Genomic DNA, 24991 nt, shown 5'->3' on the forward strand with positions numbered 1-24991 from the left:
ATCTGTGCAGCACGCTCCTGGCAGTGGCTGCAGCTGCTTACGTGGCTAAGCCCCATTAAAGAAGTGTTCTAGCACCGGACCTCAGCTTTGTTTCTCCAACTCGCTTTGACAGGATGAGCCTCTGCTGCAAAACAGGCAAATGTCTGAGGCCCTGGCAGGCCTTTCTAAGACTGCCGCCCAGCTATCAACTGCTGCTTACGGCCCTTCGCACGGCATTTTAACCCTTCTCCATGCTCTTCCCCTGCAACCTGTCTCCAGTGCCCGCTTTCTCACCACAGACAGCTTTCCAACTGCCTCGCCTGAATTTAGTTTTATGGCCCCAGCTCCAGGCTTTACTGCTCTGAGATAATTCGAGCAATTCCCTTCCTTCCTTTATATTGTTCCTCTAAGGCATTTACAGGCAGAACACTTGTCTCTGCCAAACCATCCCTTCCCACTCCCCGTCCTTTGCCCCAAACCTCTCACCCTTGGGTTGTTTAAATCAGCTGGTGGTGGCTGCACAGCATCGCGTGGCTGGGCTGTCCTGCTGCTCCTCTCATCTCCCGTGGAGAGCAGCAGCACCTCCGGGCTCCAGAAAAACCTTGTCCTGCTGGAGGGGGCACCCCACAGCCACCCTCTGGACATGATGAAACTCTGACTGCATGGATGGAAACAATCATTTTTTATTTATTTATTTTTATTATTTTATTTACCATCAGGGATGATGTTGATGACAGCAAAGGGTGAGCAGATCGGAAGACGCAGGAAGAGAGCGTGGGCATCCCACTGGGGTGCTGGGGGACCTGTGCACCCTGTGACTGGATCTGTTGCAGAGGTGCCAGCTAATGGAACAGCACGTGTTACTGACCAGATTCGGCTTTCTGTGCCTTGGAACCAGTGTCTCTGATTGCTGCAGGTTGCTTTCAATAGCTCTTGACTTACAAGATCTTTCTTATTATTAAAAAATTAAAATAGGTAGAATTTGGATTAAATTAAACCAACTGGACTTTGTTCTCCACTGGAAGCTGTTTATGTAACATCTGTTTCAAATAACTTTAAAGCTCAGTCCATTCAACTGCGCAAAATAAAATGGTGAAATCACAATATTTGTTGGGATTTTTCAGCAAAATCAGTGCATACACTCCCCCACACCTGATGTCACCCCCCAGCCTGCATGACAAATGCAGCCCTGGTGAGTCTGGTTGGGCTGAGGCCAGCCTGCTTTGCACAGCTGGCAGGGAGCAGGCAAAATCACTTACAACTACCTTTGCAGATAATTATATATATATTTTTTCAGGTAAAAAAAAAAAAGCATTGAGCACAGCTTGCAGTGCTGTTGGCATTACACGCGTGGCGCTCTGCATTAGGGCAGAGGAGCCAAGCTGGGGCAGCGTGGTGGATATCCCTGTGTTGGGAACGGGTGTCCAAGAGTTTCTAGGAGGGTATTTAAAAGCCATGGAGGCATTTCATAGCATGCAGAGGGTCTGCCCAGGCCAGCCCCGCTTTCTTGGCAGGGAGGGGTTAATGAGCCCACTGCTGCAGCAGCTTGGTGGGCAACCCCGCTGCCTTGGCCTGCCGCACGCCTGCGCCCCGCTTTCTGCTGGCCTCCCCGCGGCCTCCCCCCTCTTTATATATTCATGAAGCAGCAGGGAGACGGCGGGTGGGGCGCGGGTAAATAAAAGCTGAGCAAGCTGAAACTGCAGCACAGGAAGAGGAACTTTCCGCGCGCTGCCTCGCCGGGACGCAGCCTGCTGCTTATCGCGGCCGCGCCGGCTGGCCGGAGAGACGATAACCCTGCCCTGCTGCCTGCACGCTGGATGCGAGGAGCAGGAGAGCTGTCTGTGAGTGACTCAGCCTGCCAAGGGACAAGATAACGCCTTTCGGGGTGGCTGTTGCTCTGGGTTCAGAGCCAGGCCCGGCAGATTTCTCCCTTGGCACCACGGGACAGAGGCATCCCAACGGGAGAGGCTGGGAGCTGGGGGCATGCGTGCAAGCGGGGAGATGATGTGGGATACATGCAGAAAAGCTCCAAAACAGTCAGTCTTTTTCCAGCCCGCTTTGGTCTGGAGGGATGGGCGTGTAGGGTCACTGAAGCCTGGCATTGAAGGATTATGTTGCAGCTGTGCTTTTTTGGGACGCGCAGAGCTCTCCAAGTTCACATGTGCCTGCCTCCTGTGATCCCTTACTGCTCCCATATTCTCCCTTTCTTCTGGGACAGCAAGGAAGGGACATGCCTCTGTGGCTGCACTGGGGCTTTCTGCCTGCAGATTGACCCCTCTGATAGCTGGGTAGATGCTCCCAGGGCTGGACCTTCCCCACCCCGCAGCTCTGTGTGACGTGCTGTATCTTCTCACCCTGCCCACAGCCTTGCTCCACGCAGACAGCATCACTGGGGTGTGAACGCAGACCCTGTGTGCTGGGGACATCACCACCAGATGCTCCCCCCACTGAGCACCCAGCTAACCCACTTCTGCAGGCTGGGCCAGCAGTTTTGTGTGCCAGCGGGTCACTGGGAAGATGTCACCTCCTGGCTTATGCTAACACACTGATTTCCCTCCCCACACGCACCAGGTGCAGCTCCAAGATGAAGCCTCCATCTGGGCAGAGCATAAGGCTGGCATGCCTTCTCCTGAATTTGGCTTCCCTCTGCCTTCCAACCCTGCTCTGGGAGAACCGAGACTCTCTGCTGGAGGAGGAGAAAGCCCACCAGACAGGCGGCAATTTGGTGCTGAGCAAAGAGGAGCAGCAGCTCAGCACAAAGCTCGTCAGCCTCAAGAAGAAGGAGGTTGCAGCAGCCATGAACACGGGGCAGTTCCCACCGAGCATGCACTTCTTTCGGGCAAAGAGCCTCATTGACCAGAGTGCGGTGTTCAGCATCTTGAAGCACATGCCAAAAGGTAGGCGTTGCCTTAACAGTTGCTCGTCTTACTCACCCTCCTCTTGCCTTTTGCTTCCTACACTAGAGCAAGATGCAGCAGACCTCTGCAGGCAAGCCCACGGACTGGGAGTAGTGCCGGCTGGGTCGCAGGAAGAGCCCTGCCTCTCAGCTGGGGGCAGGGGGAGAGAGGAAGAGGGCTGTGGGCTGGATGAATACACGTTTCCAGCAATTGTACATTTAGTGTGACTTGCAAAGTGCATCTTTCAGCCTTTGAAAAGTGAGGCAAGGTGGTTCTGTGCACACCCAAAAGACTGCAGGCACTAGAGGAGGAAGGTGCTGCCTCTAGTAATGCATGATTTTTCCTTGTTGAATGCAAGTCAGAGCCTGTGTGATGTGACCCACAGAATACAACACAAAAGACTATGGGAATCCAATAGCTTTCTTAACCAGGCTCTGCTCTGTGCACTTGCAGGAGACTTCTGCTTATAAAAGCAGATATTAGTCCTTCTGTCTTTAGTTTTGAGACCTTGCCTCTCCCTCGTTGCTCAGCATGCCCTGCGATGATGGGCTGCCGTGCCTTATACCAGAAGAGTCTCTTTGTACTCTGCAGCACACACTAGTTTTAAACACATTTTGGAACCATTTACCTTCAATAACAGCATGAGATTGTCCAGTGCCTTCAACACGCTGTACTGTGCATCCTCTGACAAGCAGCCTGGGACACAGCAGCATTCAAAGGCTCACTTCTCTGGGTTGCACTGGAAAGGGGGAGAGGAGAGGATGTTTTAGGCAAGTGCAAATCCAAACCACCTAAACTGGGTTGCAGCAGCAAGCCCAATGTCTCCATGTCTGAGCTGCTAGCAGTTCAGTGGAGAGGCTGAGGTGATTGCTGGAGAAAGTCATTGACTCCTGGCTGGCTGCTTTCTCCCTCCGCACCTCTGGTTCAGACAGAAGCACTGAACAAGGTGCCTTCTTTAACTGAACGTAAGAGACAATTGCAGTGAAAGCTGTCCGTACCTCCATAAGGCTGAACAATATATGCACCTTTCCAGTTGGTCCCTTTCTAGATGCCAAGTCCCACAACCTTGCCCACATGGCTGCCTGGGAACAGGTTGGTGACTCACTTGAAAAACCCTTGCATGGTGAAGCTGACTGCCAGATCTTTTCATTTGCCAGCCTGTGACACCAGCACATAAGAGCTGTCTTGCTTACCACCCCGCTTTTCCCTCCCAGTTTCCAGTGTGGGATGAGGCTCCCTGACCTGCAGCATCCTGAGCAGTTACCATACGTGATTAGGATATCAGAGTTGTCCAAATCCCTTTGTTGCTGAGTAAGGAATTGAAAAGTAGTCCCCTCTTTGCCTCAAAGGGGATATCTTTGATACTAAGGAGGAATCAAAGCAAAAACTTAACACCTTTCAACCCAGAATGCAGTAAAATAGTTCTCAGAATCTTTGCAAGCACTGTAGGCTTCTAGGGCCAAGATCACATCCTTATAATTACTTGAGAAGGACCTCAGTCTTGATCACAGCTCCTAGGGATTACTGTTGGTTTCAAGCACTGTTGCCATTTCTATTGCTCCTCACAAAGGGAAAAGGGCCGTATTGCAAGTGGCAGGAGGATCCAGACAACAGTGGCATGCCCGTCCTGTCCCTCCTGCTCTGGTCAGAGCAGCATTTACAGTTGCTCAGCATCTTAGCTGTCAGACCCTCTATAGTGAGAGATTATAGAGGCTATAATATATACTAGTCTCCTGTAGATTAGAGTCTTGTCATATGCAAATCAGCACTTAGTGTTCCTGTTAAGTCATATTCTCCCTTTACTCCTAAGGGCATTAAAATTATTTAGATTATGACATGTCCCTTAGACTAATAAAGCACATACCTGTGAGGCTTGAGTTCTCAACTTCTTTCCTTTACAAAGGAGAAATTTAGTTCAAGCACCAATAGCATAAAAAAATCTCTGCCAAAAAAAAAAAATCACCAAAATGAAAGGATGGGCTGGGGAAGGTGACCATGCAGAAGCTTCCTATGCCAGGAAGACTGGCCAACACACCACACAGTATCAGAGCATCCCAAAAGCCCACAGTGCTGGCCATCAACAGTTGCAAAATTTAAGTAAATATGCATTTGGTAAGAGAGAGAGATGGGTGCTACTTCTCTATCTGACTGCAGTTCCCCACTGTGGCATGGTCTGTGATTTTGGTGCATGCCACAGTTTCAGAGAGGAAGGAAGACACAGACCAGATGCAAGAGTTGAGGCTGGGAGCAAGCCAGATAAGATGCAGAGGCTTGCCCCAGGCCCCCCTTGTAGGCTGGTGCTCACTGTGAGAGCACCTCTTCAAAACAGAGGGGCCAGCTCTCAGCAACACCAGTCTGAACGAGCATTTTCCATCCCAGCAGGAAGCAGAGCTCCCTGTTGATCCTCCTTTTGCTCCCAGGGAGCCATAATGCTCTGGCTGCCCTGGCAATCTCTGCTGGGAAAGGTCAGTCACAGCCATCTGGAAGCATCTCCAGATGCCCCTGGCTGGGCAAACTCAAGCTCTCATCACATTACGCCTCCTTTCTTCTAATCCAACTGCCTTGTCTCAATAGGATCGCTTCTCCTCTCTCCAGGTGCCGTCTTACACCTGCACGACTATGCCATGCTGAGCGTGGACTGGCTGGTGTACAATGCCACCTACCTCCCGGACTGCTACGTGTGTTTCACCCGCACGGGCACCGTTCGCTTTCGGTTTTCCAGGCCTCACCCTCCTCACCCAGTGCCAGCCCAGTGCTCCGAGTGGGTTTTGCTGGAGACCTACCGAAAACAGCTGCACAACGTGACTGAGTTTGATAACAGGTGAGCGAGCACGAGGTGCGAGCCTGGCAGCGCTCTGTGGTAACACTGCCAGGCCAGCAGGGTTGTTCTGGTCCAACTCCCCCGTTTGCTTGCTGCTCTGGAAGCAGGGAGCCCCATTAAAGTTGTGCACACAGAGCAAGCAAATAACAGCATAAGAACTTGAAGGCTGGAGCATTAAGGACACCAGAATTCGAGGCTGCCAGCATTTAGGTTTTCTGTGCACCCTCGCTGTGGCCCATCGCACAGACATGTTGAAGACAGTGGTTTAAGCTGGAGCAGACCTCCCAGAGCCACCTAGGAGCTCACACCCCAGACTGCTCCCCCAAGGCACCACCCTCCATCTCACAGGAGCTCCCTCCCTGCAGGCAGCTCCTACCCCAACTGCTGGCAGCCTTTTATCAGGACCAGGTGTTAGCTGGCTGCCCAGCAGCCACCCAGCATTTAATTACTTGCAGGTGGGTGGGAAAAGCCTGGCTCCCCCTCCAGACGGTGGTGACAGGAAGACCAAGCCCTATCTCCCCGTCCAGGGGCCATTCATCCCGTGACAAAGCCCTGCTGAAAGGCCAGGGGGAAGCGTGTGGTTCTGCGCTGTGTTCGGGGGCTTGATAGCATGCACTAAATAATGCATGAAGTCAGACACTGAGTGATGAGGACAAAGAAAAATATTGAGTTGTGATCTGTTCAGAGAGCACCGCTGTCTGCCGAGCTCCGGGGGGCTGGGGTCCTGTGGAAAAAAAAAAAAATAGCGTGCGGTGTAATGTAGTTAAATCAGTGTTGTGATGCTGACACACACGGAGAAGGCGGGATGAAGGTGATGAGGGTGACCCTAATTGTGGCATTTGCTAAGAGAAACTTCATGGTTTGGGCTGTGGTGCTCTGCAGTGAGAGCATGTGCATGTGTGCTTCTAAATAGAGACCTCTTATCTCTGGTACCGCCTGCACGTGGAAGCGGTCTGGGCTCCGTGCCCTGCAGGTCTAGGAAGGAGGTCGGGCTGGGAAGCTGAGGACTACTGCTGTGACATGGGATGGAAGAAATAAGATCCAGCGAGAAGTCACTTCTTTCAAAGAGAAAACCGGTTGCCCATTATCTGCCTTCCATTTCTACTGGGAGCGATGAGGAAAGACCATGGCACCAGCACTCTTCAGCCCCACCAAGAGACCCATAAATAATGTGCAAGAGATTAGATGTTGAAACAGCTTCGCTTTCTTAAAACACAAGCAATTGCACTGGGCATTTGAGGCCCTTGTCAGGAGCAAGCCATGGCTGTGTTTGGTTTTGGTTGTATTTATGTAGTGTGACGTCCCCTCCTGGCTGAGGCTAGAGGCCATGGCAACCTGTACTCCTGTGAGGGTGGGGCTGTGCATGGCTTTGTTCCCAATAGTCCTATTTGGGAACGTGACTTCTTCACAGAAGCAGTGTTATCCCATTCCTCTTCTTTTGTACTATTTATCTGATGATGCCGCAGGTCAGAGCAGGACTTCTGAGACACAACACAGACACAGCTTCAAAGATCTTACAAAGGGTTGGAGGGGAAACTGAGGCAAAGGACAATGAATGGATTTTCCTCAGCAAATGAATTCCAGAGCAAAGTACAAACCTAGATCTCTTACATCCTGGGCTCTCAGACTTACCTACTTATGTTGTCCTTCATTTCTTGCCCTTTTGTGCTCACCACAGAATCGCAAAGGAGTCATTGCACATAATGTGCAAACACAGGAACACCAGCCACGTTGAGGCTCTTCCCCTCCTATTTTCATCTAATCCCTGGGTACTAGTCTAAGGGTTAGGAATGTTTTTTGGCTGCCTGGAAATAGGTCTCTAGCCAGGAATCGGCCCCAATCTGTTCTGCTTCTCAGTTTCTGGAAACTCTCCCAGTCTCTTGAACATGTGCATCCCAGGCTACCTCTTTTCCTGCACTCCTCTTTGCCCTTGAGCACTGACAAGCTGAGAGAAAGCAGATGTCAGAGGGAGGAACGGATGGATAGTTGGGTGGTTTCAAGGAAGTATCGAGGGAGTATGGCAGCAGGGAAGGGTTCTCAAACAGGATGGCGTGGATCAGCAAACACGAAGAGAACAATGAAAATGTTTCCCAGGGGCTGCACCTCTCTTACCGTACCATGTTCCTGACTGGGAAGGCAAGAGGGAAGGAGATAACCACATCATGTTTTTGCTGTTTGTATATTTATATATATATACACACATAAACACACACATTTATATGTATATGTGAGTGCGTGTGTTGGAAGTAAGTCTTTGTGTTCGTTTGCCTCAAAAGAAGGTTTTATCATTCATATCCAAAACACAAATCCTATGGGCCAAGGCCCTGGAGTATCCTCTTACTGGTAAGCTTCCAAAAGGATGCTATTAAAAGAGTCAAGAGACTACGGGTTAGGAGACAGAGAAAGGCAGGAAACTTTGCTCTGAGAGTTAAAAAAAATAATAAATCCTCACTTATTTACTTGGCCACCAATTATGATCCATGAGAATGCCGTTTTTTTCCCTCAAGAAGCAACATAATTGCCACAGCCTCTAAAGCGAGGGCTCCCAATAAGCGTGACCCCCGATATTCAAGGGAAGCAGCGCTGACACTCCAGATATTTGTAAAACCACCCCTGCCCTGATCACCCGGGGATGGAGGCCGTGCCCCGCAGCGCAGCTCCCGCGGTGGCAGCGCTCCCTGTCGCAAGGATGAAGTCATCTGCGAGCGAGCTGACACTGCGGCTGGCCGAGTCCCCAGGCACCAGTGGACCTCCACCACCTTCCCCTCCGTGTCCTCCGACTGCCTTATCTAACGGGAAAATAGGGCAGTAGGCACAGTGCGCAAAATATATTAAAAACCCCATCACAGAGACAAAGCACTCTGCTCCCTCTACAAGTCTCCCCTTGGGGAGAAGAATAGGGGAAGAGAGAGAGAGAGGAAGCGAATGAACCACATGTGACAGATGTTAGTCACACTATTTAATGCACCACTGGAAGACATTCAGATACTATGGCGAGGAGCGGGGTATAATTACCCATAGAGGATAGGAAAAGAAGCAGGAAAAAGATACTCCGTAAAAACAAGACAAGAAACCGTTCACTTTTGCATTCATTATATTGTGCACGAAAGCAAAAGAGAAAAGAAAGCAGGAAAAGAGAAAAGCAAAAGCATGGTTGAAAATAAATAATCCTTAGCTGGTCGTTTTCGTTGTGCCCCTTTGGGCATACGCATTGCAATAGCATTGTTCACTGCATATATGACATGACATGGAAGGCTATTTGTAGTCTGCACCTGATCACTGGCTAGGGCCCATTCCAGAAAATAAGCAGAAATGCCTTTATGAAGCTTTGCTTCATCTGCATGACCTCCTCGTGGCAAAGAAATTACCAGCCTGAGCCCTTAGGAGATTATCAGGTTATCAAGGCTGGATCACCACTACACAATAAATCTCCAACAGTTATAGGGATCAATAATCGGTCTTAAAGGAAAGGGGATTATAAAAAAATGTTGTTTGATTTATGTGCTTTTAGGAGCAGGGTGGTGCGGGGGTTTATTGCTGTATCTAGCCCAAGAGCACGGGCAAGGTAAACAACCTCGTGTTCATGCGGCTTGAGTTTAAAACAGGGCGCAGAGCAGCGTGCGTGCTCCTTGCTGGAGGATACGGGGAGAAAAGCACTGGGATCCCCGCTGGATGCCGTTCCTTATCCGAGGCAAAGCTGTGTGTGGCAGCGAGCATGGGCTTGTGTGGCCTTTTGATCCTACCTGCAGGGAGGTTCCTCCCGCGGTGCTGCGGGCTGGGGCGAGCAGCGGCGGGGAGCTCCCCTTTGGCCAGGGCTGGGGCGAGCGGAGCGGGATGGTTGGCTCAGGTGGCACTGCTGCATCTGTTTTCCTAGGGGCTTGCCGCAGAGCCTGGCTCTTCCCACGGCAGATCTCCTCCAGCACACCCTCTTGCTGGAAGCTACTGGCAGATAAGCTCCTCAGAGGTGCCCCTGGCTCTTGCATTCCTGGTTTCTGGGGTGATGCTCCAGTGTCCCTCCCCATGCGGTGATGCAGATGAGATGCCACATGCCACAGCGGCATGGAGCATTGACCCTGTGCCTCCCTGGACACAGCTGAGCTTCTCCATTGGGTTGCATCATTTGCCAGACAGTATCTGGGGGTGCCCAGCCTCGTGTGATACTGCAGGAGAAGCCCCTCTGTAATGCACAGAAGGGCAGAGCTGAAGGTGCTGTGGGAACCCAAACTCCGAATTTCCTCACTGGCTAGCATTTAATAGCTCATCCTTAACAAATATCTTTGCTTATGTTCAGTTCTGTTTCTGAAATTGTTCCCAGCAAAGAAATTAGCTGAGTGAAGAAGAAATGAAACTGCAGCTGCTGGAAGAGGACCCGTGGGGAGGGGAGCGGCAGCCCGCAGGCAGGTGCTGGGGGAGCTGGTCAGGATGGAGGGACGCAAAAGGGATGCCCCTGCCCAGCACATCTTAGTTTACGGGTCTGGACCAGGTCACATTTTGAATCTGTGGGAGAGAGGTTTTTAATCCCATCCACAGAAGCCTCCTGGAACAAGATAATAAGAGCTCAAATCAAACCCACATCTCCCGTATAGCAGGAGGAAGCACGGCACTAGGATGGGGGGCAAGACTTCAAACACCAAACATTATTAAAGATCAGTAGCTTTATCAAGGGAAACAACAGACTTGGACGAAAGATGAAGTGTGGCCAAAGGCATTTCTATCTGAACAGGCTTAGCCTTCGAGCCTAGATAAACATCAGGCCTGGTTGGACTGGCAAACCCACCCGCCTGCAAGCGCCCAGCTCTGTACCTCGCTGCAGTGGCTTCAGGCTGTCCACCCAGGAATGAATTTCATCACCCCCTGCTCTGCCATTCAGATGTTGCCTCCCAGCCTGAGAAACTTATTACAAACCCTTCTCTGGGTGGCCAGTGTAGGAGAGCTGCTGCCAGAGGCAATGCTTTGCATGGGACGAAAGCTATGTCTGGTCAGCAGACAGCCGTGTGGTTGCCCTGTCCCGAACACAAGCTGTCGCCACAGCGGCACCCGCAGCCATATGGTCTTGCAGTTGCTGCCTGCCTGAAACTCGGCTTGATAAAATGACCTGTTGCCTCTCTGGGTTTCTTAAAGAGGCTTACAGATCAGCAGATACGGTGAAGGACCCACATACATTTCCATCCCAGTGAGGGAAAGCCAGGACCCGCGATTCCTACCTGCTGTTTCCCAGCAGACAAACCTGAGGAAGTTACCAGCAAGGCAGGCAGGATGCCAGGTTTGTTTCACTGGAGAGGGGGAAAATACTTCTGATTCTCAGTCATTTCCCCTCTGTCCATGTTAGATGACACTTTCTGACAAGATGAAGATACCAGGGAGAGTTACAGGTTAGTAATCACATTGGTGGTGGCCCTAGCATCTCCCAGAGACTGTCTAGTGGTGAACAGAGGGACGGGTGTCAAAATCTCTTACATGCATTTAAAACTTTTGGGAGAATATATAGTCTGCAGGAGTAATGTATTAGCCTGCTTGTGGATTAAGAATACTGCTGGGTAGCAGAGTGCAATTCTTACGATATAAAAACACCATGCTTGCTTTTCTAAGTCTCATTACTTCTCAAGATTTTGTCCTCAAAATGGTGGGCACTTTGAACATCAAGTCTAACCTGCCTTGTAGCTCGACATGTAGTCTATGGCTTTTTACCTGTCAGAGATAGAGGTATTATCTGTGCCAGCCATCAGAGGAGTAAATATAGGTGGCAAAAAAAATGACCTGAGTGCTTCCTGAGAACACGTCCCTCCTGAGCACAGCTGGGCACTGCTGCCCCACCTCACCCCACAGCATGCAGATGGGAGAGTGTCACATCTGCCAAGCTTGGCCTCCAAAAACAAAACTCACAGCGACCTCGAGGAATCCCGCTTCCTTCTGTACCAAACACCACGCTGCCAGCTGGTGCCTTTTTGCATGCTGAAAACCAGTTAACTTTGCTCTCCTTATTCTTCCTCTTCCTTTTACTCTTTTCTGCAGCCTGATGAGGAACTTGACTCTGGTGACGGATGCCCCTGAGCTGGCCTACCCTTCCCAGACTTTCATCTGGAAAAGGTTCGAAGAAGTCTTTCTCATCGCCTCTGGACTTATCTGCTATGCACCTGTGTTCAAGGCCTACTTCTACCAGGGGCTGCTGGAGCTCTATGAGGATAACGTACAGTATGCGGAGATAAGAGCTATCCTGCCTCCGGTATGTATTTTTTGGCTTCTCTAGTATTCCTTTAAATCCTTATTTCTCCCAAACTTTTCTCAAGCCCTAGCTTGACTTCAGTTTTTGGATGTTTGCATACCTTGCCTTGTAAGGACGCTGGAAAAGCTTGATCGTATTCAAAGGTCTCTGCTGGAGATTTGCATGCTCAAGGGCTTGAAAGCGAGAGACACTTTGTTCTTAACGGCTCGGGAAGATACCGGCTGTGGCACCAGTACAAACTGCCTTGGACCACCTGGCTGGGAGCCGTGCCTAATCTTGCTGGTTGGGAAGATGCACCTCAGCCTCGCCTGCGCCAGAACCACCTGTTGTGCTGTACCTGCTCGGGAGCAAGCTTCCAGCTGGAGCAGAGGCTGATCCTGGAACAGATGCATTGCTTTAAATCTACAGCTTATTTCGGGGTGACTTCTCTGACCAGGATGCTATACTAACTGCTCCAAGCCAGGGAGCGTGGCCACGGGGGCTCTGCAAGGCTGGGACAACAGCTCCAGTGCTGCAAAAGCTTGCCTTGCAGCAACGCCCGCCAGAAGCGGTCACCAAAGTAAACGAAAGCTGGGATTTAGCGCAAAACAGCAAACATTGCTGAAAAGCTCCCTGGCCCCAGCTGTGTTTGCAAGTTCAGCTGTGCAAAGCCCCAGGTTCCCACGAGCGGCAGGGGTGGAAACATCCCTGTGATCATCTGCAGCCACCCCGTGGCCCCGGGTGCTGGCAAGGGGACACCAGGAGGTGACGGGGCACAGGGGCTTGGCCAGGGGCAGTGCGAGGCAGCAGCACCCCAGGGGCAGCAGGAAGGTGGGCTGAGACCGCTGAAGGGTGCAGGGGGAGGGTGAAAGGGGAAAGAAAGGAGAGAAGGATAAGGGGAGAGAGGATGGAGTGATTTCAGCCTCCGTGATGGATCCAGGCAGGGCCTACGTGGGTTAGTATCAGCTGGGGCATGTAGGGTCTGAACCCTGCAGGCAAAACTCTGCGTGTAGCCCTGCCAGTGAGGAACTCGCAAAGCAAGCTGATGAGACAGAGCTTTAAAAAAAAAAATAAAAAATTATTTTCCCCAGTTTTCAGCCAGAGAACTGGGAAACTGTGGCAAGACTAAGTGACCGACAGAAGGTCGCACAGCACAGCCCTGGCCTGGAGCTGAAGCTCAGCCCTCGCACAGCCAGGGGCTGCTCTTCTCCTCCTGCATGGTGTGGAGCGTGTGTGAGCAGCCAGGCGGCTGGGCAACGTGCAGCATCTGATATGGACACAGAGCAGAGGCTGCAGTCTCCTTGGGGTACTCAAGGGCGCTTGCTTGCCGTGTCTGAGCATGGGGAAACTTGTTTCTTCCGGTGTTTCTAGGCAGGAAAACTGCTCCTTGCTTCACGCCAGCCAGTAAATGCTTCAAGAAGAACACGTCCTGAACAGTTTTAACTGCTTTTTACTGCCCCGTTGCGAGGACTGCAGAGCACTGCTTCTCTGAGGTTTTTCTTCAGTTCCCTTCTCCCACCTGCTAACAAAACTCCTGCTTGACACGTGCTTTTTGTCCTACAGGTGTACGAACTGGATGGCACTCGGCACAATAAGTCTTGGTCAGTGGCGACATATCGGGAGGTGACCCGGCGCTTTGTGGAGGAGCACCCCGACTTTCTCGGGGCAAAGATCATATTCACGGTGCACAGGTAGAGGCTGAGCACGGCTGTGTGGTGGTGGGAAAGGTGTCCAGGCAGTGCCAGGAGAAGCAGAGTTTCCTGAGGGGTGGGCTGGAAGTGCTACCATTGCTTAGCCATGCCTGTGCATGTTGTCACACCTGGGGTTTTGACTCCTAAAGCATTTCCCCGGCACGTGGTAAAGGCTGGGGGTGAGAAATCATCTATATACGTCTGCGTACGTGTGAAACGACCGGGGTCAGCTCATGGCGTGTGCCCAGGAGACAAACATCCACGGTGAGCCCCTGAGTGCAGGGACGAGCAAGGGGAAGGCATTTGCTTGCCCCAGCTCCTGTGCCCGGACACGCTCACCCTCCTGGTGGGGGCCGAGGCAGTGACAGCAGTGCCCGAGCACGGGCACCGAGCACTGCAGAGATCCTCGGGGGGCCCTGCAAACGCCGTTCCCCCGGCAGCCTTTGTACGGTATGTTCGTGCTGCTGCTCACGGGCAGGCACAAGGCTGCTCTCCAAGTCAGCCAGATGCCACAAAGTCATGTGAGGTGATCCTGAGCAAATATAACATACCTCTCAGCAGGACTTGCTCACTCTGGCTCGGCACGGTGTGGTTTCCAGTTCAGAGCTGGCTTGCCTCTGGCCGGCTTGGGTATGGACAGAGCCTGCCTGCAAAATGCACTGTGATGTTCAAGTCCAACAGAGCTGGGGGAAAGCTAAATTTAACACACTGTTGAAATGCAGCGGCTGTCCCACCCCTCGGCATAATGGTAGAGAGGAAAAAAATATTGAAACTTTTTCTCTCCACGCTGTTGCATTCCCTGCTTGGTGTATGGGAAAGCCAGCGAGTCTTAGACAAGCACACCTCACCTCGAGTGACTGAATTGTCTAGCCAGGCATTTCCTGGTCATTCAGGGGTTTGCTTTCATAATATCAATTTTCAGCTGCCGTTACTCTGGAGACCTGAAGCTGGCTGTCAGATTCAGGAGCAACTTGCATTTTGGAAATACCCCTGAGGGCCCCTGTTCGCAATTCAAACAAACCCAAAGAAGGCAGGCCTGGGGATGCGAGCCTCTGCACTGCTTTCTCTCTCTTGCTCTTTAGGATGCTGAATGTTTCCCAGATTAAAGAAGCCATCGTCACTGCCATGGCACTCAGAGCCCGCTTCCCAGACACCCTGGCAGGCTTCGACCTGGTAACTGGATTTCTTCCGTGGCTTTGAGTTAACCCCTAGAGGTGAAATATAACTACATGTATATATGGCATGTGTTACAGCAGAGACAGATCTGCTGCTGCTGTCCTGAGATCAGTGTGGACAAATCAAAAATCCTCTAGCTAAGGATTTTGCTGGCAGTAATTAGCCAAAAATAAAATAAAACCCACTACCCCATCCTCAAATTATCACCCCCTTATCCGACACCCAAAACTTTGTACTTTCAATGCAGTTGGCACTCTGTAGTGATTTCTCACATGAAGACCCACCATATTCCAGAGCATGTTCAAAAAATACTCTATCTCCTCCCCAGGTTGGCAATGAGGATGAAGGTCATTCTTTGTGGGAGCTGAAGGATGCCCTGACCATCCCGTCTTCCCTGGGGTTCAACCTGCCATACTTTTTCCATGCTGGAGAGACTGGTAAGCATGAGGACTCAAGGTCTGTTATTGCTTACAGAGGTAGGAGGTGAACCCTTGCAGAGCACAGAAGCAGCGAGCCTGGCCATATCAAGACGATGGGGGTGCATGGTTTGTTTTCCCTGTGCTTCTCCCCGCATCATCTTCTTGCTGCAGCATTCCTGCATGGCACCTCCCCTACTTGCTTCTCTGCTCCCGAGTGTAGGGTTCATGTTGGTCAGCATCTTTGCCCCATGTGTAATATGGAGCCATGCTACAAGAGCTGTTGCTGCTGTGGGTCCCAATACATAGTTCAGCCCATACGGGTGGGATTTTTCCTAACTATGCCTGACAGTTATGTCTGACTAGCACGTTATGCTTTGTAAATTTTGACATCTACGGAGAAAATGTCTAAATCTGAACTAGTTACCCTGGGCTCCCTTTATAGCCATGCTGAGTAACAGGCACTTCTCAGGTATGCTGCACTTCCATCTAATGCACAAGCCATTCCTCAGAAATTATTACTCCTCTCCCTTGACTGTGAGCAGAGACCAGCAAGGTTATCTTAGCTGCAAGAGCAACACTGCAGACACCTACAGCTAGGTGAGTGAGTGGCTATCTCCATGCTGAGCAATGTCCTGGGCAGATCTGGATTCCCATTTCACTGAAAAAGTGAACTCAGAACACGAGCAATCCTCTCACCTTGCAACTGAGACACATATTAACAAAACCATTTAGCAGTTTGAGAAGATGTGTTTCCCTACAGCACTGCAGTGATTCTCGTCTGTCTTTGCTCAGACTGGCAGGGCACCTCTGTAGACAAAAATGTGCTGGATGCTCTGCTGCTGAATACCAGTCGGATTGGCCATGGACTTGCCCTCATTAAACACCCAATAGCCAAAAATTTGTCTCTGAAGAGGGATATTCCTGTAGAAGTCTGTCCCATCTCCAACCAGGTATGTTGGTAAAAGCGTTGGGATTGGGACGTTGGAATGGGATCTGCCTTAGCAGTGAGGAGCAGCAGGGAGCTGGGGGGCAGCCAGATGTTTTGTTGCACCCAGGCTGGCTCAGTTTCCCTTGCCCCACATTACGCTGCAGTCTGCTACGTAGATGCACGCTGCACGTGTATAAGGCTTGTAACACCAGTTAGCTCAAAATCATTTAAATGATTTCCCTTATCCAGGGAAACCTGGGAAGGCAGTCCTCCCCAGTGAACATGAGGCCCAGAGCCAGGGAGGTGCCTGAAGAGACATAATGAAAACACTTTAAAACCAGGAGGGCCGGAGGCTGGGAAGCTGGGACAGCACATGAGAGTCCTTCTGGTTTTGTAGAACTCATAGCCAGGAGGAACTCAATGTGCACATTAGCGTGGTGCACATTGTCCCCTGGGCACAGCAGGATGGATGCTGTGGGGCAGAGAAGCACTGGGGTGGGCCTTGAGGGAGCAAACCCTGATACCAGCTCCAGGCACCCTGAGCTGTGTCAGGGCAGAGATGTAAGCAAGAGATCACTACTGAAATGCTCGGTTAAATTATTATAGATAAGCAGATGTTATATGCCCCACTGGCCTTGATTTAGGTGATTAATTTAAGAAACCAATCTCCTTGTATAGTCAGGGGAGAAAAATAGGCTCCTCCTGCAGCAGTTCAGGGCATTATGCCCTAATATGCTTCCAACAGCCCTCTGCTGACTCTTTCCCCCCATAAACGACTACCTGCTGGCCCAGGCAGCTATAGCAGGCGTAAGGTGTGATGGGTGCTGTAATGCAAACGTGGCTACAGCAATAACCTGACATGATGTTGTCTCCTGCCGTTCCCCACCGAGGTCCTGCTGTTGGTATCTGACCTGAGGAGCCACCCTGCAGCCAGCCTGATGGCTGAAGGGCACCCCATTGTGATCAGCCCCGATGATCCCTCTGTCTTTGGGGCGAAGGGTGTCTCTTATGACTTCTACGAGGTGTTCATGGGCATCGGAGGGATGGATGCTGACTTGAGGACCTTAAAACAACTTGCACTCAACTCCATAAAGTAAGTCCCTCATCTCTCTCATCTAGCCATAGCAATGCTAAGGGGAACACGAGGTTGCTCTCCGAAAATCCACCTTATTTGTGTTTTGGCAGAGTCTCCTCTACCATATGAACTGAGCTTCTGTTTACCCAAAGGCTCCTCTGTGTGTGTCTCCTCCAAGAGCAGGACACAGGGACCCCAGATTCTTCTTGTGTCCATGCCCTTGAGCACCTCTTTCTAACCAGGTGTCTCAGTTTTCTCCCCCTTTTTCATCCCTTGCAAAGTTGCCTCCAGTGTCTGATTCTGCACAGGGGAGAAGTATTATGTCCTCATACCCTTTGCCTATTTCTGCCCAAATTTGACATTTCCTGGTGTTTGCCATGGCCCACTGGGGAAACACAGGAAAACAATTTACCAGCACGTAGTTCAGGTACCTTTAACCACTTTTTCTGTTTACCCAGACATCTATGAATGACCCCAAATAATTTGGCTGTGGTGCCCAGGGTTTCTCTCCACATTCCTAGAGTTCTGACTGCTAAATCCCATGACAATCCCAAATCCCTGCATGGCCAGGGAGACAACAAAAACTCTTACTTCTTACCTATTTGGACCAAGTCCATGGGGTGCCTCAAACAATAGCAGAGACTTCTATACTAGGGACTTGGTGCTCCTCTGCGAGCCCCCAGCTTAAGGAGGCTGAGCTGGTTTGTTCTCCTGGTGCAGGACTCAGTAGCTGTTGGTACTTTGGGATGCTCAAGGCTCTTTGTATTATGGTGCTGCTCTGGGCAGCCTAGGTATGTCCTGAAAGAGTTAATCTGTTGCTGCTTCCTGCCTTTTCTTTGTGGTCACTGATCTTGAAATAGCTGCCCCCTCATCTCCTGGCTGATACAGGCTTTTCTCCTCCTCACAGATACAGTGCCATGCTACCGGATGAGAAAGCCAAGGCCAAAGAGGTCTGGCAGAAAAAATGGGACCAATTTGTGGCTGAGCTCTCTGATAGCTTTTTGAGGGAGCTTTAGGAGGGAGGAGACCCGTCTCAGAAGGCATTTGGCAAGCCAGAGTGAGCCGGGCTTATTGCTGAGAGGGAGCCTGCTTTTTCCATGTGACTTGAGCAGATGAACAAACCCCTAAGTCTCTTCTGGCCATGGGTGACTCAGGTAAGGTAGGCTTAAAGCTAGGAATGAGCTGCACTACCCTGTGAAAGTCTGGGACTGGAGGTGAAATGAAGCAGAGAGCCTTTGTAACAACAACAGCAGAATACACTGCTCAAAATAGTCAAAACAATTAAAAATTGCCAATGACCAAATCCTGACATCCTTACTCAGGAAAAACATGCCTTCTAATTAGACTTAGTGGGAGACTGCCAACATGAGGATCTCTGAATTTCGCCTTATCATTACAAAATGCAGACCTTGTCCGGAAACAGCTAAGACAAACATCCAGCCATTTGGGCCACTGACCTTCAGGAGAGCAAGGACTGAAAATGACTCTTGTTATGTTTAACCCTGGGCCTGCTGCCAAAATAGCACTGCTGGGTCGAAGAACCAGTCATAGGTCTGATGTCTGCTATTTCAGGACCTACTACGGCTGGAAACAGGCAGATGGACCTGTACAAATGTTCCCAGATTGTCTAAGCTTGGTCACACAGAGATCACAAAGCCAAAAAGAGGTGCCTTATTCTATGACAGTTGTTTCTTTTCTTTCTTTCTTTCTTTTTTTTTTTTTTTTTTTTTCTTTCCTTGTGCTGAATCCTTTCCTGTCCTCTGGTCACAGGGAAACTAAAACACTTTTCAGCTGAGAAAAAAACTCCCTGGCTTCCCAGATCCAGTTTAATTAAGCTCTCATCCTGCCCTGGGATGTGTTAACACAGGCCTCTCTGTTTATAGGAAGCACCTTTTGATTCTAGGGGTTTCCACTACCAGCTTTTTTTGCCTAGATCAGCACTCAAACGTGCCCTTATTCAGCACATCAGACAGATGCTCACCTTGGTGGAGAACTACTCTCACACTATGGATATCCAATATATCCACTCAGACCTTTGTAGTTACTAGTTCTTTCACAAAAAAGGTATTGCAGCAGCTGCATGATAAATAGTGCCTAGACAAGCAGATTCCCTTGCTTAACAAGCTCAAAAACATCAGAGAAAAAATCTAATTTCAGGGAGATTATAAATAAATAAATAAATAAATAAATCTTAATCAGGGTCTAAATAAATTCAACAAAATCCATCAGCACACATAGCTCAAGCACACAGCCAGGATTGACCAGCATCTGTCTGACTTCAGTGCAATTGCCCTGGTTTGCATCTGCTAAGGGAGAACTTGCAGAAGTTCATGCCAAAAGATGTTCCTTCCTCAGAGCCTAAAACTTAATGTGGGCTGTCATTTCCTGATCTGACCACCTTAAGCAAATTGGCTCTCTTGATGTTTCCTGCTAATTTTCCCAAGCTGCCTGGTCACAGTGCTTACTTCCACCAACCTCAGTTAAAACACCTTGGCAGGAGACAAATGTACACACGATAGAAGTGGATCAAGCTGCACAGCCTGCACATCCCTTGTGTGCCCAATGTTAAATTGCCCACATTTCACAGCCTGTAAGCTTGTGTCTGGTTATCCCAGGCAAAAGCAACAAAAAGACACAGCAAATTGAAGGTGTATGGATTGCAGAAGCCAGCAACACAAAGGAAGCAGAAGTGAGAAGGCAGCCATGCACCTCGGACTCGGTGCCATGCTCTGCTTGCCCCTTCCAGCCACAGCTGCCTTCACTCCAGCTCCCTGCCCACACGACCCACACCTTCCTCTGATCTGCCAGCAGCTGCTCTTTGCTGGCAAGCCTTCCGTGGGCCTTGCAGATTTGGTAGTGGGATGAGCTTTATACTGGAGGAGGAGCTGGTGTAAAAGCACCTCACCTTCCCTCCTCCTCAAGTACGCAGAGCTCAGTCCCTGATGTGGGCATTCCTTGCAGCCCCATAATAACCATTGACTGACTAAACGCTGTATGTGTAATCCTGCTGAGGAAAGCTGCTGCAAACAGGTAGGATGGATGGCTGCTAACCAGTGACCTAAAGGCAAGTCCCTCTGAGTGTGTCCCCTCCCAATATTTCAGCTGTGCTGTATGTGATCGGAAGAAGATCTTGTATTTGCCATGTGTTGCTTCTCCTTTAGTCAAGCCTTTATGCTGCCAAGGTGAAGCTAATCATTAGAGAGTTGGTGTGGGAGGAGCTGAGTTCCCTAGCACAGGCTGACCTGTGCCTCTTCCTTTTCTTCTACATCGGAGACATTTCAGCTGATCCTGCATACAGTCTCTTGATGGCTTGAAGCACCGGTGGCCTATTGTTTACCTGTAGTTCTCCCTCATTACCTGCAAGTGTTAGCAGCAAGGATCGCTCCTCTGTTTGCCAAACACTTATTGAGACCAGTATTAATTTCCTAGAAAGTGCCTGTTGTGCATTAGGTCATTCGCCTACTTGGCATCAGCAGCTGTGACGTGAGATGGCCCAAAATCTGGAACCACCAGTGGGTGATGCTTGGGATTACAGCACAGAAGTCACTGGGGGTTTCAGATTGTACAGGTCTGAAGAGATCTGCAGAAGAGTCACAGAATGGTTTGGGTTGGAAGGGACCATTAAGGATCATCTAGTTCCAGCCCCTTGTCATAGGCAGGGGCACCTCCCACCAGGTTGGCCAAGGCCCCATCAACCTGGCCTTGAGCACCTCCAGGGATGGGGCATCCACAGCTTCTCTGGGCAGCCTGTGCCAGTGCCTCACCGCCCTCAAGTGAAGCATGTCTTCATTATACCTAATCTAATTCTACCCTCTTTTAGTTTAAAGCCACTCTCCCTGTCCTGTCACTGCACCCCCTGACCAAGAGTCCCTCCCCAGCTCTCCTGCAGGCCCCTTTAGGCACCGGCAGGCCGCTGTAAGGTCTCCCCGGCGCCTTCCCTTCTCCAGGCTGAACACCCCCAGCTCCCTCAGCCTGTCCCCAGAGGAGAGGTGCTCCAGCCCTCTGATCAGCCTCGTGGCCTCCTCTGGGCCCACTCCCACAGGTCCCTGTCCTGGTGCTGGGGGCCCCAGGGCTGGACGCAGGGCTCCATGTGGGGCCGAGCAGAGCAGAGGGGCAGAATCCCCTCCCTGCCCTGCTGGCCTCGCTGCTTTGATGCCGCCCAGGGTACGGTCGGCTTTCTGGGCTGCAAGGCTACATTGATAGCTCATGGTGAGCTTTTCATCCACCAGAACCCCCAGGTCCTTCTACTCAGGGATGCTCTCAGTCCATTTTCTGCCCAGCCTGTACTTGTGCTTGGAGTTGCCCTGGATGCAGGACCTTGCACTTGGCCTGGTTGAACTTCATGAAGCTCACACAGGCACACCTCTCAAGCCTGTCCAGGTCCCTCTGGATGAAGCCCTTAGAAAGGTGGAACCTGACCCTACAGGCCTACACTCAGATTTGTGACCTCGATTCTGCTGAAGGTGTATGAGGGTTAGCAAGATGGAAGAAACTTTCCCATCCTGATCAATTATGTTTAAATGTGAACCTAAAGTGAATGAAGGTCTCTGACTCCACTGGTATAGCCTTCCTCACTTCTCTGCTTGAACAGGGCATGAGGCTTCCCTGGAGTCCTTTTGGAAGATGAGCTGTAACCACTTTTAGGGCCGTAGAGAGTCAGACAAGAGGAAAGGCTGGCCTGTTTTACAGCTAGGGATCAACTCTTCTTAGGGCTGTGACATATTTCAGAGGAAGGTGATAACAGCAAAACCCAGACTGCATCCTCACCTCTTCAACTCTAGGTGTGCAAAAAAGGAGGGACTTAGGCTGGACTGCTGCAGTTAAGAACGATGAATCCATTCAGATAACCTCAAAGCTTAGGGCAAACTTGGCTGTGGGACTTGGCTGAGACTCAGTTTTTACAATTTGCAGTAACATTGTAAGGAAGCTTACAATTGCTGCCAGTCCATTTCCTTACTCTCAGTACTTCAGTTCCTTAGTTCCCTGATCACATTTATTGTGCAAATACATCATATATAATGTTCTCTTCCCCATTTCCTTCAGAACATAGGATTTGTTTTAATCTTTAAGCCTGTTTCCATTATTGGGTTCCATTATTCTCTCTCTCTCTTTTTTTTTTTTTTTTTTTCTTGTGGCAAAAAGTGCTGGGAATACCAGTACTTCATATTAAGTTTTTATTCTGGAATGTGCAGTGGAGGGGGGGATGTTTCACATCACCCAGTGCAGTATGATTACGAGGGAGCCTGTGGCGTGGTGCAAAGGGCAATTTGACCCACAGGACTAACACACTGTGGAGCTAAGCCTCAGCCACCTGGCAGAGACATGACACAGACCTCCCAAAAACCCTTCCCCACTCCACAAGGTAGCTGCACTCAGCTCTGGGCCACAGTTTCATAGAGATCACCAGATGGATGTGATCTGCCTGTGCCACCTCCTCCTGTTATGGCTTTGTACCATATTTGTGGTAGCCACAGCATGAGCAGCTAAAAGGAATTACTGCAGGTCACTTTACTTGCTGTTAGCATGATTTTAACAGATGAAAACAAGGAGAAGAGTAAATACTGTGCGACCATCCCACTCTTTTCAAAGCTGACAAATGCCTGCTAACTACGTAGTACAGCCTGGGGCTCTGTTGCCCAAGTCCTAGTGGTGGGCATGGGAAGAAAGGGCCAGCCAGAGAACCTGATAAACACTGAGATGAGGGAGGCATTGGGATGAACAGGTCTGGAGGAGGGAAGAGGGTGGTGGGAGGCTGCACTGAACAGAGCAAGAGCTAAAGGGTCAGACAGAGCCCCCCTTCTGTGTCCATCTGGGCTCAGGAGCAAGGAAGGAGAGCAGAAAATCCCCATAACTTCCCGTACTGCTTACTTCAAGTGGTCAGAGGAACATACCAAGCCTTATGCCTGCTCCCTCCCCCATCAGTCACTCCCTGTGGCCTCTTCAGGTTTGATTTGTGCAAAGGGGAGGTGGACGGAGCTTTGTTAGCAGCACACCCTGTCACAAATCCGTCGCTGTTTTGTTCCACAGCAGCTCAGACCACCTTTGGGGCACTCCAGTAAATGAAATGTTTACCTCCTGCTCATTCGCTGGCAGGAAACGGCTGATCCAGCACTAGGGGTTGCCGTCAAAAATCACGCCAACAAAAACAGAGAAGTAAAATAGTGGGTTGAAAATAGAGGTATACCTAAGCGAGCCGCTGGGGCTATACATCATGTGAGCCTCCGTCACTGTAGTGGGACCAGGCAGAGGCCAGGTGCAAAGCCCTCTATCTGGCCAAAAAACACCAGGCTGGAGAAGCTCCTGCTGCTCAGCCTGCTTTAGGTTCTTCTCCTGCAGGTCTCTGAATTAGTCTTCTCACAGGTAGCAGAAGGACGTTTCCTTGGCCAGAAACTTGTAGCTTTAATCGGCTAAGTACTTAATTCCTTTCTTTACGGGCTTGCAGCAGTTGCAATCACGGCAAGTGGATCAAGCATTTTCTGTCTGCTGAGGAAGAGGCAGGTGAAGGGTCTGGCTCGCAATTCTTCTGGCTTGTCATTTTTATCAGGCTGTGTCCTCCCCCTTGGTCATTACAGGATAAGAAAGGCATTTTACTGTATTTTCTCAACCTTTAGGTTGTCCATCATTCCAGCAGCAGGCTGCAGCAGGGAAAGAAAAGAGATAAACTGGGGGGAGGGTTGGCTCAGGCCACCAGAGCCTCTGCAGTAAGAAAAGAGACTGAAGGTAGGGCTGCTTTCGAGGGGGATGTTAGAAGGTCAAGAAGGGGGTGGGTGGGAGAGGGGGGGTGATGACAGGGCTAAGAGTCCAGGGAAAACAGAGCTGCAAAGTTTACACAGGAACCCACAGGAGAAGGCTGCGGGCAACTGGCTGTTTTGCTTGTCTTTAAAGCCAGCTCTGAAAGGGGGTGGGGGAAACTCTGAGGTCGGGGTAGTGAGAGGAAGAAGAAAGTCCCCCGTGGACTGGTGTGAGAAGGGCAGACAGCCAGTCCCTGGGACACTGGGGCTGTTAGGGGACACAGATCTTTCCAGATGCACCCGTAGAAGAAATCAAAAGGCCCACATGTAACATGCAAAACCTAGTAGCGTTGCCGATGAAATTTTCCTTTCTTGAAGGAAAATTACATGGCTGGGTGTTCAGCACGGGGACGAGCAGGGGGAAGGCTGCCTGCTGGTGCTGGCAGTGCTGGGCTCGGCAGCCCATGCAGGCGCTGCGGGGTGCGGTGCTTGGCCGCCCTCAGCCCCTGCCACGCGTGCCAGGCTCAGCCTGTGCCCGACCGCTGGCAAACTCCCTCCGCGGCGGTTTAAAAATAAACACTTGGGCCTGTTGGGCGGCCTTCCTTGCAAAAATAAATACGGCATCTCTGCCAGCCCCCCGGGAGCTGGGGCACACACGCGCTCTCTGGGGGCACCTCCTCACCCGCCTGGCCTCCGCCGCACGAGTCACCCCACGCGGGGAGCTCGGAGGCCGGGTGGGTGCCAAATCCCCCCGCTGACCCCAGCCCCAGCAACATTTTCTGCTGGTTAACAGGAAGAAAAGAGAGCCTGCAAACCAAACAGCAGCAGGGGCAGCAGCTCACCCCCAGCCAGGGTGTGGGAAACCAACTCTCCCATACACCGGATCTCCAAAAGCTCACTGCTGTTCCCCGCTATCCTCCCCAAACCCGTTTTTTTTTCCCTTTAGGGCGGAACAAGCCCTCCCTCCAGCAGGCCCCCTGCTCCCCCCGTGCTGAGAGCCCTGTGCCAGCCGCGGGCCCGTGGAGCAGCGGGGACCCCTGCCGGCCTCAGCGGGCGATGGGGGCGTCCCCAC

At 50.9% G+C, this 24991-nt stretch overlaps 1 protein-coding gene and 2 long non-coding RNA genes across 3 annotated transcripts; 1 reads left to right on the forward strand and 2 right to left on the reverse strand.

The window, feature by feature from the left end:
- Nucleotides 1-1686: 1686 nt before the first annotated feature.
- On the forward strand, nt 1687-18867 carry ADA2 (adenosine deaminase 2). The gene is made up of 10 exons (XM_084499460.1): nt 1687-1820; nt 2551-2876; nt 5472-5697; nt 11710-11920; nt 13463-13590; nt 14673-14763; nt 15095-15203; nt 15978-16135; nt 17004-17206; nt 18096-18867. Exons 2-10 carry the CDS (start codon nt 2564-2566, stop codon nt 18202-18204), a joined length of 1548 nt encoding a protein of 515 aa, XP_084355586.1. The 5' UTR covers nt 1687-1820; nt 2551-2563; the 3' UTR covers nt 18205-18867.
- On the reverse strand, nt 1829-8191 carry LOC311424394. The gene is made up of 3 exons (XR_014686077.1): nt 5660-8191; nt 4741-4818; nt 1829-3615 (listed from the first exon to the last, which is right to left on the reverse strand). It is a non-coding gene; the product is annotated as an uncharacterized lncRNA (long non-coding RNA).
- Nucleotides 12369-24989, reverse strand: LOC311424401. The gene is made up of 3 exons (XR_014686079.1): nt 24762-24989; nt 19898-23823; nt 12369-14237 (listed from the first exon to the last, which is right to left on the reverse strand). It is a non-coding gene; the product is annotated as an uncharacterized lncRNA (long non-coding RNA).
- Nucleotides 24990-24991: the final 2 nt, after the last annotated feature.

Source organism: Aythya ferina (genome assembly GCF_964211825.1).
Source record: "Aythya ferina genome assembly, chromosome: 1".
Taxonomy (NCBI): Eukaryota; Metazoa; Chordata; class Aves; order Anseriformes; family Anatidae; genus Aythya; species Aythya ferina.

What these genes read in the sequence shown, in the direction of transcription:
- ADA2 (XM_084499460.1), top strand. Translation starts at nt 2,564, where the DNA reads ATGAAGCCTCCATCTGGGCAGAGCATAAGGCTGGCATGCCTTCTCCTG. An exon ending in CTTGAAGCACATGCCAAAAG is followed by an intron (nt 2,877 to 5,471) that starts GTAGGCGTTGCC and finishes TCCTCTCTCCAG; the next exon opens with GTGCCGTCTTACACCTGCAC. An exon ending in TCTGTCCCATCTCCAACCAG is followed by an intron (nt 16,136 to 17,003) that starts GTATGTTGGTAA and finishes TTCCCCACCGAG; the next exon opens with GTCCTGCTGTTGGTATCTGA.